The following is a 13,067-nucleotide window of genomic DNA, read 5'->3' as shown; positions in this document are numbered from 1 at the left end:
CCCTTGAACCTCAAGAGACAGATCAGGATTGGTCACATGCATAGTACAGTACAGTATGAGAGACTCAAGTATGCTAAATTAAATTGACTTTCCACCATGTTGTACATATATTCTTAGCGTGACAGACACATAGGGCAGTATTCAATTAGCGACGAAAACTGACGTTATTGGCGCAAACTGCCATTTTTTTCGTCCAAAAAAAAAACGGCGACATTTTCGCCAAAAAACAGGTGAAAACGGCAACAGAAAAATAACTGGAGAAAAGTTTTCTCCATCCCAGGCGAAAAAAAAAATACAAAATCTTTATTTTTGGCTAAAAATGTGGGGATTTCTTTCAGAACCCTCTGGACACCCCCTAATGATAAATGACAGGAAGAAAAAAATCGTATGTTGCATACTCTGGCGAAAAAACTTCCGCTCAAATTTCGGGTAAAAAAAAAAAAATCGTTGAAAATCTTTTAACGTATTGGGTCTGATTTTTCGCTGCGCGATACGGATGCGTCAGGTGTTTTATATATCGCACACAGACGATTTTTAAAATTGCGTTTTTACAGCACAAAAATATACTTGCACCCATATTAACGTACCCCCGATTTACGTGGAACAGTAATTTCCTGAAAAAAAAAATAGCTTTCTATCTCTTTTCAACATTTTTTTTTTTGCCCGAAATTTGCGCTGTCGTTTTTCGGCAAAGAACGCAACTTATGATTTTTTTTTTTTTTCCGGTAATTTATCATTAACTGGGGTGTCCAAAGCGTTCTGAAAGAAATCCCCACATTTTTAGCCAAAAATAGGGATTTTGCTTTTTCTTTTTTTCCCTCTGGACTGGGATGGAGAAAACTTTTTTACAGGTTTTTTTTTCCACCGGTTGCAGTTTTCGCCTGTTTTTTTGGGGAAAATGTCGCCTTTTTGCCGCTAATTGAATATGGCCCATAGTGTTAAAGATGCAGCAATAATAACAATGGTGGGTAGAGACGAGCGTTGTGAATACTATGTTATACTGAGGTGATTTTATCTCATTTACATATTCAATTCATTTATACAGTACCTCTTATGTTTTATGCCATGAGTATAAACAGTACAATAAAACAATGTTACCTGCTATATACAACTTGGGATACTGCACAAAGCCTAATAAGGGAATTCAATTCAGCCTGTTACATTTCCGCGGGTGAAAAAGAGCGGTAGCTTAGGGCTTTATCGCCTTGAGGCTATTCAATCACACTCTATTTTTCACACTCGTTAAAAGCGAGCGTTAAGTGTCGTTAACTCAAAATCTGTGCGACGCTCACGGACTTGTGTGTTAACCAAGTGTTTCCGCCTGTTAGAACCATACTTATCGGGGATTTCTGTTCAGGTCTCATGAGACCCCGAAAAGAAATCTGTTAAGTGGGGCTAATTGAATAGCGCCCATCGATCAATTTGCACCTGTTAGCCCTATTAAGTTGATTGAATTCCGGATTAAGGGTTATATTTACTAAAGTGCGTGTTTAAGATGTAGAGACGTTGCCCATAGCAACCAACCAGATTCTACTTAACATTTGTCTAGCACCTTCTAGAAGATAATAGCTAGAATCTGATTGGTTGCTATGGGTAACAACTCCACTTCTAAAAACATGCACTTTAGTAAATATACCCCTAAAATCTGTTATAGACCTGAGCTTTCCCATTGCTTATAATCACTGCCGTAGTAACAGAGTAACACGGACACTGTCCCCCATGCTGCATGCAGCGTTTTCACAGCTCAATCTCTTTCTGGTCACTATTTGTTTGATTGCACAGTGCTGCTTACTGGTGGCACCTAACAAATAAGAGGATAATAAAAGCAATTCCCAACAGCACAGTGGTTAGCATTGCTGCCTCTACCAGAGAGCTACCCCAGAGAACATGATTTCTGAGATTAAAGAATAAATAATGGGAGCTTTATCCTTACACCTTGGCCATATTTATACTGATCAAATGATTCTCCACACTACAAGCATCATTAGGAATCATTCGTTAGTGTAAAATAATATAGCACGTTTATGGCAACAGCTCAAGTGCATCAGGTGAGGTAGGCAGAGCGTCAGCGCGAATGCAAAATATTGGGCAATATCAGAACAGATAATGTTACGCAGCTGCAATCAGAGCATAGTAAGCAATACAGTGACATTTAATTCACTATACAAAAAAAAAAAAAAAAAAGTGTACAAAAAAAAAATAAATGTTCCTGTACTGGAATAGTGGGGGTTCCTCCTCAACACCAGAGAGAGATTCTAATGCTGTAAGGACTCCTCAGAGAGGGACCCAACGTACCCAGCTGGACACATCGGTTTGCCTGGCTCCTACTCCCTTAAGGCTCCTACACGATTTTTTGTTAACGATTACCGATGCATCAGAACGACAAGTCGTTAAAATCGTCCAGTCTGTATGCACTATATCGTGTAGTGCGCGCTCCTGTGGGGTCGTTAGCCGCATCGCCTGATCTTTTGTGCATGCAGTCAAATCAGGTGATGCGGCTGACAATCCCATGCAGCACTATGCAGCGGGTGCCGGCATATTGAGAGGTCGGGCACCGGAACGTCGAGTGTGTAGGGACGCACCGATATGGCGGCCCGTCAGCATGGTGGTTGTGTGTCGCATCGCTGGATAGACGCGTCGTCTAGTGTGTACCCAGCTTTAGCTTGTAGATAGAGCTGTAACCAGAGCCGTCAGTAGGGCTCTGTAAAGTAAATGATGGGCCCAATTCAGAGAAGTACGTATTACACACAATTGCTGCATCTTTGGATGTAGATGCGGTGTGTAAATATACTAATGTTTTCAGGAGGCGCCTGTTGTTAATAGACGCCCCCATGAATGCTGATATAACCTGCTGCCGCTTCCGAGGACGTAGCACAGGATCACTTGTGAGAACATCTGCCATGTGAGTCACTCTCAGGTTACTCAGAATGGCTGTCTCACACCGTTAGCCGAGGCACGTAAATCCGCGTCAGAGGACTCAGACACTGCCCTTGGCACTACCAGGAAGCGAGGGTGACGAGAAACACTGCCTGGCGCCACCCCCACCCCCCTGCTTGGGGAGGACTGGGGGGGAATTCAATGCACAGTGAGCAGAAATCAGTAAAAGGTCCCACGTTTGGGCGCGCTAAGCAGGACATTAGATGGGTTTAGCTGCATTATGGCAATGTGGTAAAAACAGATAAAAACTCAAGTGAATAACTTACATTATTGTATAATGCTGGGAGCAATAAGCAGCACATAAAACACAACAAGGCAAGCCAGGGAGACAGAATAAAAGGGCAGAAATTAAAGGTATTCAAGTAAACAATTGATGTAGACCAGTGTTGGCTAACCTTGACACTCCAGCTGTTGTGGAACTATATATCCCAGCATGCCCTGCCACAGTTTTAGCATGCCCTAATAGCAAAACTGTAGCAGTGCATGCTGGGTTATGTAGTTCCATAACAGCTGGAGTGCCATGGTTAGCCAACACTGATGTAGACAGATCCACTCTTATTGGCTGAAATGCCAAATGAAACAATTGGGGGCGGGGGGTGTATAAAATAAACCCATACATGCCGAGATCATAAATTCACATGGAAATTCCAGCATGTTCATTTCCACATTCCCTTGGAATAACATGCACAGCATCTTTCATGCATGTCTTGGAAGAAAAAAGAAAGTCAATACATCATTATATACAAGATTACAGTCAGAGTGGAGCTGCCTATTCTTTTACTTTACTTGTAAAGACAGGCTAATGATAATTACATCCCATACCAATGTAAACCCAATTAAAAAAAAAAAAATGTAACTTTCTGTGGAAGTTAGAAACAGATGAATCGTTACTATCCACGAGGGGCGTAACTAGACATTTGCGCTTCCTATAGTGAGATTTTGTAAAGGACCCATTAGAGGCCCAAAGGTGAGAAATGCACAGATACGCATGCAACTTGGGAAAGGGAGGTGGGCCACAATAACAGATGCACCCCCCACTGCTACTGTGGTGGTTACGTCTCTTGCACCAACTGGAAAGACAATATGCAACGTATTGTAATACTTACGCTACTAACCTGCCAACTATCTACTTGTGGACATGTATTAATTCAAAGGGTGGAGTCTGACCTTCTGCTTCCTCTAGCTTCTACCTGCACTAGTGCATAGGTCCACAATGGCGGTGGTATGACTAAAGGTGCGTACACACAACGATTTTTTGAACGATTTAACTATAAAGCTGTCTTTATCGTTAAATCGTTTGTAAAATCGTTCTTTAAGCTGAACGATGAACGATAATCGTTCATGTTTGTAGTGCATCGTCTATTCTGACTGTCCAACAAACGATTTTCATTCAGAAAATCGGTCATGTTGTGCAGAATGAACGATAATCGATGAACGATTTCCATTCACTGTATGCATGATTAAAAAATCATTCATCGTTTTTGAAAATCGTTCATTATTTTAGTAACCAACGATTTTTAGTGACGATTTTCGTTCACTTTTTCAAGGGAAAATCTGAATAAAAATCGTTGGTTACCAACATCATTGTCTGTGTATGCAGCTTAAGGCTTCCTACATACAGGTGCAAATAATGTCTCTCCAGTGAAAGGCACTTACAGCACATTACAGCCACCCTACATACAAACTCTACGACCTCTGCACCCCACAGCTCCTCTCTCTCTCTTCCTTGTGTCTCCCCCATTTGGCACATAAGCTCTCACAAGCATGCCCCACTGATTTTTCGTCTCTATATAATTTTTGTGCTGTAATTACACAATAATTATATACAATACTGTGCAAAAGTTTTAGGCAGTAATATAAATCAAATCAATATTTGGTGAGACCACCCTTTGTCTTCACAACCGCATCAATTCTACTAGGTATACTTGCACAAAGTAGGATTATAGTCAGGTGTATGATTAACCAATTATACCAAACAGGTGATAATGATATTAATTTGCACGTTAAGGTCCCCATGCATCAGCAATTGATTGCAGCAATCATGCAATTTGCAATCGATTGAAAAAAGGAAAGATTTTTATACAAACTATTGCAAATTGCTGCAATCAATTGCTGATGTATGGGGGCCTTAAGTTGAAACACAGTCAATAACTGAAACAGCTGTGTAGGAGTCTTACAACTGGGTGAGGAACAGCCAACCTCTACTACAAAGTTGTGGAAGACAGTTTCATGTCACAGGTCATACAACATGGCAAGACTGAGCACAGCAACAAGACACAAGGTAGTTATACTGCATCAGCAAAGTCTCTCCTAGGCAAAGATTTTAAATCAGGTCTATCAAGGTGTGCTGTTCAAGCTCTTTAGAAAAAGCCCAAAGAAACAGAAGATGTCCAGCAGTGCCATCAGCTCAGAACTGGTAGAAACCAGTGGGTCCCAAGTACACCCATCTACTGTTTGGAGAAGTCTGGCCATTAGCAGTCTTCATGGAAGAATTGCTGCCGAAAAGCCATACCTTGGACATGGAAACAAGGCCAAACGACTCCACTATGCACGTAAACATAGGAACTGGGATGTAGAAAAATGGCAGCAGGTGCTCGGGGGAGTGATGAGTCAACAGTTTAAATATTTGGCTGTAACAGAAAGCAGTTTGTTCACCACAGGGCTGGAGAGTGGTACAATAATAAGTGTCTCCAGGCAACAGTGAAGACTTATCCATCATGCAATAGCATCAGGGAGGCATCTGATTGGCTTCAAATGTATTCTGCAGCAAGACAACAACCCCAGACAAACATCCAAAATCATTAAGAACTAAAGAGGAACAAGGAGTCCTGGAAATGATGATTTGGCCCCCACAGAGCCCTGATCTCAGCATTATCGAGTCTGTCTGGGATTACATGAAGAGACAGAAGGATGTGAGCAAGCCTACATCCACAGAAGATCTGTGGTTAGTTCTCCAAGATGTCTGGAACAACCTCCCTGCCGCATTCCTTCAAAAACTGTGTGCAAGTGTACCTAGAAGAATTGATGCAGTTTTAAAGGCAAAAGGGTAGTCACACCAAATATTGATTTGATTTAGATTTCTCTTATGTTCATTCACTGTGCATTTTGATAATTGATAAAAAATAAAACTATTAACACTTCTATTTTTGCACAGAACTGTATATATGTTTTTAATATGAATATATATATATATAGTTGTGAACTTGTCTGTTATACCTCTTTTCCACCAAAAACCCAGGTCCGACCTGGGTTTTTGGACATGGTTCCAACCCTGGTCAGACCCATTTACACTGCACCTTTGATCTGGGTTACTCCCAGGTCAGCCCTGTTCACACTGAACTCAGGTCTGCACTGCTAAACCTGTGAGGTCATAAAAAGTGGGAGGTGACTGCTCCACAACCACCAATCCGCTCATTTTAGGCATGACCCAGGTTAGATAACCCGGGTTGCACCGTTTACACTGCACCATTACCTGGGTCCATCCTGGGTCCAACCCTGGTAGCTACCTGGGTTAGATTGCAGGGTCACTTGACCCAGGTTATTTTTCAGGGACCCTTTTACACTGAGCTGCGACCCGGGTAGACCCAGCAAAAACCCAGGTTTTTGCTCTGGTGTAAAAGGGGTATAACTGTCTAATGTAGTCACATTTCTAGTCTATCCCCTATATTCAGCGCTACGGAGCCCTTATGCTGCTATATAATTATACCATAATAAGAATAACATTGAAAACACCCTCAATGAGACACACTGGGGGTAAGGTCATTGTTTTTGGGTGCCTGATATCCCATCTAAAGTGACCAGGAGCAATTAAATTGTTAATGCTAATGAGCGCGAGTGACCATTATTACTGCTCGCAGGCTCCTGAGGTGGCAAGCAGAAATCTGCAATAAGTCTGGCATTTGGGTAGCACACCCATTACCTTGCACAGGTTTAGCCACTTTACCCTTCTTAACCCAGTGCATTTTGGGCACAACATGTGCAATAATGGGCACTCTCACCCCTTAACAAACAATTGTACAGCTTCCATCAGGCGCCCATTAATTACATGCGTGCGAAAACAATTGTTGCTTCGCTGTAACCTATATATGCATGAGGAATAATATTGTTTTCCAAGAATTAGAGCAGCAAAATACAGGTAATAGGTAATGTTTGCAGATCATCTCAGCTGGGCAATAGTAATAATGAATGGATATTTCTTCTGACAGCATGGTTACTATTACAGGGCTGCAAAAGTAGTGCTTCTGTCATATTTAAGGCACTTAACTGATAGTTACAATCTAAAAGCTTTTGGAGCTATGAATAAAGAAGAATGAGCTATTTGATTCGTGTTATACAATTTTCTTTAACTGTTTTTGTAAACTAGTTAAGGACAAAAATAGAACAAAATTGTTTGTTATTTGTTAATAACATCAATAAATATTTGGAACATGGTCTAAAGTATATACAAAAATATATAACTCAAAGCTGACAACTAATCCATGTAAACAGATAAATTATATTCCTTCAGCTGCATACACACACAATGATTTTGTTACCAACGATTTTATGAACGATTTTATGTCAGATTATCTGTCAGATTTTTTAATGTGCAATGAACGATTTTTATGAACTACAAACGATTTTTGCATATTCCCTTAATGAAAATCGTTGAGTTGACAAGTCTGACTGAACTACAAACGACAAACTACAAACGTGAACGCGCATGAACGATAATCGTTCATCGTTTGACTCAGAAAGTGAATGATTTTTGCAAACGATTATCGTTAAACGATATCGTTTAATGATAATCATTAAAAAAATCATTGTGTGTGTATGCAGCTTTCTAGTTTAGATAAACTCAAAATATATATACTGCCTGGGAATCACATGAGTGGCAAAATAAGATGTGAAATTTTCACGATCGCGCTCAGCACTTTGGTCGGGTTTAGCAGTTTAAGCGGCTAAACCCGACCTCTCTGGGTGCGATAATTGGCATCAATTGAATAGCGCCCTGTGATCTTACGTCATTTTAAACGGGAGATCGGGCGTGCTAAAACAATTGAATTCCGCCCTAGGAGTACAATCTGAGTGTAAATTTTGCATTAACGTTAACAGAGACAAAGGTGGCATCATCTATTCCTGTTTTTAGCTGGACAATCCCTGCACGACGAGATAGGTAAGGCAGGTCTATACAGTTATGCTACGTGCAGTATATCATTATACACATGTGGATAACAGCTAAGCCACATTGTAGTGCTGCTTCTCACCAAAAGCAGAAGTCTCCATACAGCAATAAAGTGCATTTTCCTAAATTAACACAGAGAATACGTCTAATTGTGCGATATACGTGCACACACAGCAACAATTCGGATATCTGCAGTATTGTATTCATGACGTTGCTATAATGCCAGGTTAAGGACGGCGGCTCTATTCCACACAACCCGTGCAATGTACAGTCACAGCCTTACACTGCTGTCTGATATTACATATATTACACAAAATAACATTTCGCCTAAACAACCAATGCAACGTCTTTGCAAATCTGCATTAAAATCTGAATTTCTATAAATACCAGATGAATGATCGCCGGTTCAACCATTTACCAACTCCCTCCAGAGCAATCTATGTGCAAGCCACCAGCAATGCCTCGCTTTATATAGTCGGGACGGTACGGTCGTAGCTATTTAACAGCGTCCAAAGGAACCGATGCATTGTTTTGGCGATACTACCCTAACACCGCACTGTGCAAAGCAGCCGGCTGGTCTCTCCCTCGGCCGGCCCATGCTGGGTACACGCGTGGGCCCCATAGTACGCCTGGCAGCGGTGCCCACTGCAGATGTGGCGGGCATTAGACGTACATGATACAGCCAGAGCCATTTGTATGGAGAAGACAGATGAGAGAAGACAGGTTATGACCCCAATAGCCCCTGGATGAGCTGCCCCCTCCCCCCAGACATGAGAACAGAATGATCATAAATAATAATGATGAGGATGATGATAATAGAAGGTTATTACACGACCTTTCGTCCCCTGCATACTCTGGCATGTGGGTGGCAATGGCTGGGTTGGGGGGTCTGGAGAACAGGCTGACAAAGGCCATGTCTGCTGCAGGGCGCCCCAGCCTGCACTACACCCTCTCTCTACCCTCACTTCTCTTTCTGATTTTTCTTTCTTTTTTTTTTTACACAGAAACCGGGAGGAGACGGTGACCGTACACAGCAGACATCCCAGCTGCACGGCCGAGGCCGGTACGACACCGAGTACAGGGGGGAGGAGGAATACGGTGTGCACCGGAAGCAGTGAGGGGGGACGGGCGGGGACGGAGTGACCACTTCCGCCCGGCCTCCAAGTGAGGGCCCCGCCCACAGCTGCGCCTCCGCTCACAGTGACTGGAGCAATGGCTGAGGTTGCTCTCTGCCTGAGGTGGATGGGCGGGGCCGGGTGGAGAGGGGAGAGCGCTGATTGGCCGGCGGCGGCGGGGGGAGGAATTGGGAGTCGCGCGTGAACGCGGCGGCAGCAGCAGCGCTAGCGACAGCACTTCCCGCCTTCTTCACTAGGTAGTGACGCATGCGCCTCTATGGTAGTAACTATTTCCCCTTCGTGGAACGGACCCACTGACGTCAGATATGACGTCGGACATGGGGGCGTGGCTTGCAGTGTGCCCCCTGTGTGATGCCCTGTACCCCCGTGTGTGACGCCCTGTACCCCCATGTCCCCGCGTGTGACGCCCTGTACCCCCCTGCCCCCTTTGTGACATCCTGTACCCCCGGGTGTGTGATGCCATGTACCCCCCTGCCCTCGCGTGTGTGACGCCCTGTACCCCCCTGCCCCCTATGTGACATCCTGTACCCCCGGGTGTGGGATGCCATGTACCCCCCTGCCCTCGCGTGTGTGACGCCCTGTACCCCCCTGCCCCCTATGTGACATCCTGTACCCCCGGGTGTGGGATGCCATGTACCCCCCTGCCCTCGCGTGTGTGACGCCCTGTACCCCCCTGCCCCCTGTTTGACATCCTATACCCCCCTGCCACCGGGTGTGTGACGCCCTGTACCCCCCTGCCCCCGGGTGTGTGACGCCCTGTACCCCCTGCCCCGCGTGTGTGACGCCCTGTACCCCCTGCCCCGCGTGTGTGACGCCCTGTACCCCCTGCCCCGCGTGTGTGACGCCCTGTACCCCCCTGCCCCTCGTGTGACGCCCTGTACCCCCCTGCCCCGCGTGTGACGCCCTGTACCCCCCTGCCCCGCGTGTGTGACGCCATGTACCCCCCTGCCCCCGCGTGTGTGACGCCCTGTACCCCTCTGCCCCGCGTGTGTGACGCCCTGTGCCCCCGTGTGTGTAACGCCCTGTGCCCCCCTGCCCCCATGTGTGTGAAGCCCTGTGCCCCCGCGTGTGTGACGCCCTGTACCCCCCTGCCCCCGCGTGTGTGACGCCCTGTACCCCCCTGCCCCGCGTGTGTGACGCCCTGTACCCCCCTGCCTCCGCGTGTGTGACGCCCTGTACCCCCCTGCCCCCGCGTGTGTGACGCCCTGTACCCCCCTGCCCCGCTTGTGTGACGCCCTGTACCCCCCTGCCCCCGCGTGTGTGACGCCCTGTACCCCTCTGCCCCGCGTGTGTGACGCCCTGTACCCCCCTGCCCCCGCGTGTGTGACGCCCTGTGCCCCCCTGCCCCCGCGTGTGTGACGCCCTGTGCCCCCGCGTGTGTGACGCCCTGTGCCCCCTGCCCCCATGTGTGACGCCCTGTGCCCCTGTGTGTGTGATGCCCTGTACCCCCCTGCCCCTGTGTGTGTGACGCCCTGTACCCCCCTGCCCCCGTGTGTGTGACGCCCTGTACCCCCCTGCCCCCTGTTTGACATCCTATACCCCCCTGCCACCGGGTGTGTGACGCCCTGTACCCCCCTGCCCCCGGGTGTGTGACGCCCTGTACCCCCTGCCCCGCGTGTGTGACGCCCTGTACCCCCTGCCCCGCGTGTGTGACGCCCTGTACCCCCTGCCCCGCGTGTGTGACGCCCTGTACCCCCCCTGCCCCGCGTGTGACGCCCTGTACCCCCCTGCCCCGCGTGTGTGATGCCATGTACCCCCCTGCCCCCGCGTGTGTGACGCCTTGTACCCCTCTGCCCCGCGTGTGTGACGCCCTGTGCCCCCGTGTGTGTAACGCCCTGTGCCCCCCTGCCCCCGCGTGTGTGACGCCCTGTACCCCCCTGCCCCGCGTGTGTGACGCCCTGTACCCCCCCTGCCTCCGCGTGTGTGACGCCCTGTACCCCCCTGCCCCCGCGTGTGTGACGCCCTGTACCCCCCTGCCCCCGCGTGTGTGACGCCCTGTACCCCCCTGCCCCGCTTGTGTGACGCCCTGTACCCCCCTGCCCCCGCGTGTGTGACGCCCTGTACCCCCCTGCCCCCGCGTGTGTGACGCCCTGTGCCCCCCTGCCCCCGCGTGTGTGACGCCCTGTGCCCCCGCGTGTGTGACGCCCTGTGCCCCCTGCCCCCATGTGTGACGCCCTGTGCCCCTGTGTGTGTGATGCCCTGTACCCCCCTGCCCCCGTGTGTGTGACGCCCTGTACCCCCCTGCCCCCGTGTGTGTGACGCCCTGTACCCCCCTGCCCCCGTGTGTGTGATGCCCTGTGCCCCCCTGCCCCCGTGTGTGATGCCCTGTGCCCCCGTGTGTGTGTGACACCCTGTGGCCCTCTCACACCTGTTTGGCACCCTGCACCCCCCTCTACCCCCCCGGGAGGATTAGGTTTAGGGTGCCAGGAGGGGGGGCGGGGTTAGGGTTAGGCACCCCTGGGGGAGGGTTAGGGGGGGGATAAGGTTAGGGATAGTATAGATACTCACCTAGTCAGGATCTTCACTCTGCTGCCTTCTGGCGTCGGTATTACATACGCTGGGCTTAGGTCAGGTGGTATGTCATACTGATTCCATGTGAGGTGTAGTGTGCTGTGTGTACTGTGCTCTGAGGTGTGCTGTGCTCTGAGGTGTGTACTGTGCTGTGTGTGCTGTGCTCTTGAGGTGTGCTGTGCTGTGTGTACTGTGCTCTGAGGTGTACTGTGCCCTGAGGTGTGCTGTGTGTGCTGTGCCCTGAGGTGTGTACTGTGCTGTGTGTGCTGTGCTCTTGAGGTGTGGTGTGTACTGTGCTCTGAGGTGTGCTCTGTGTACTGTGCTCTGAGGTGTGCTGTGTGTACTATGCTCTGAGGTGTGCTGTGTGTGCTGTGCTCTGAGGTGTGCTGTGTGTACTGTTCTCTGAGGTGTGCTGTGTGTACTGTGGTCTGAGGTGTGCTGTGTGGTGCTGTGCTCTGAGGTGTGCTGTGTGGTACTGTGCTCTGAGGTGTGCTGTGCTCTGTGGTGCTGTGTGTACTGTGCTCTGTGGTGTGCTGTGTGGTACTGTGCTCTGAGGTGTGCTGTGTGGTGCTGTGCTGTGAGGTGTGGTGCTGTGTGTACTGTGCTCTGAGGTGTGCTGTGTGGTGCTGTGCTCTGAGGTGTGCTGTGTGGTGCTGTGCTCTGAGGTGTGCTGTGTGGTGCTGTGCTGTGAGGTGTAGTAAGCTGTGTGTACTATGCTGTGAGGTGTGCTGTGTGTACTATGCTCTGAGGTGTAGTAAGCTGTGTGTGCTGTGCTCTGAGGTGTGCTGTGTGTACTGTGCTCTGAGGTGTGCTGTGTGTACTGTGCTCTGAGGTGTGCTGTGTGTACTGTGCTCTTAGGTGTGCTGTGTGTACTGTGCTCTGAGGTGTGCTGTGTGTACTGTGCTCTGAGGTGTGCTGTGTGTACTGTGCTCTGAGGTGTAGTAAGCTGTGGTGCTGTGCTGTGAGGTGTGCTGTGTGTACTGTGGTCTGAGGTGTGCTGTGTGTACTGTGCTCTGAGGTGTGCTGTGTGTACTGTGCCCTGAGGTGTGCTGTGTGTGCTGTGCTCTGAGGTGTGCTGTGTGTGCTGTGCCCTGAGGTGTGCTGTGCTCTGAGGTGTGTGCTGTGTGTGCTGTGCTCTTGAGGTGTGGTGTGCTGTGCTGTGTGTACTGTGCTCTGCTGTGTACTGTGCCCTGAGGTGTGCTGTGCCCTGAGGTGTGTACTGTGCTGTGTGTGCTGTGCTCTTGAGGTGTGGTGTGTACTGTGCTCTGAGGTGTGCTCTGTGTACTGTGCTCTGAGGTGTGCTGTGTGTACTATGCTCT

The 13,067-nt window shown here is 48.5% G+C and overlaps 1 protein-coding gene across 3 annotated transcripts in view; it reads right to left on the bottom strand.

Annotated features, from left to right (window-relative positions):
• The window catches only part of ZC3H6 (zinc finger CCCH-type containing 6), a 37,064-nt gene extending 27,845 nt beyond the window's left edge, over positions 1 to 9,219 (bottom strand). For 2 of the 3 annotated variants that reach the window (XM_088453783.1, XM_088453785.1), the window contains exon 1: positions 8,937 to 9,219. In XM_088453783.1, coding sequence (XP_088309909.1) covers positions 8,937 to 9,016 — 80 coding nt within the window. In that variant the 5' untranslated portion in view covers positions 9,017 to 9,219. The remainder of the gene's footprint in view (positions 1 to 8,936) is intronic. The other variant, XM_088453786.1, reaches the window with a different exon arrangement.
• Between the last annotated feature and the right edge of the window lie 3,848 nt (positions 9,220 to 13,067).

This window comes from Taudactylus pleione, unplaced genomic scaffold (assembly GCF_031769625.1).
Source record: "Taudactylus pleione unplaced genomic scaffold, aTauple2 ptg000587l, whole genome shotgun sequence".
Lineage (NCBI taxonomy): Eukaryota > Metazoa > Chordata > Amphibia > Anura > Myobatrachidae > Taudactylus > Taudactylus pleione.
The sequence above is the reverse complement of the archived record's forward strand: the minus strand, read 5'-3'. Positions and strand labels throughout refer to the sequence as shown.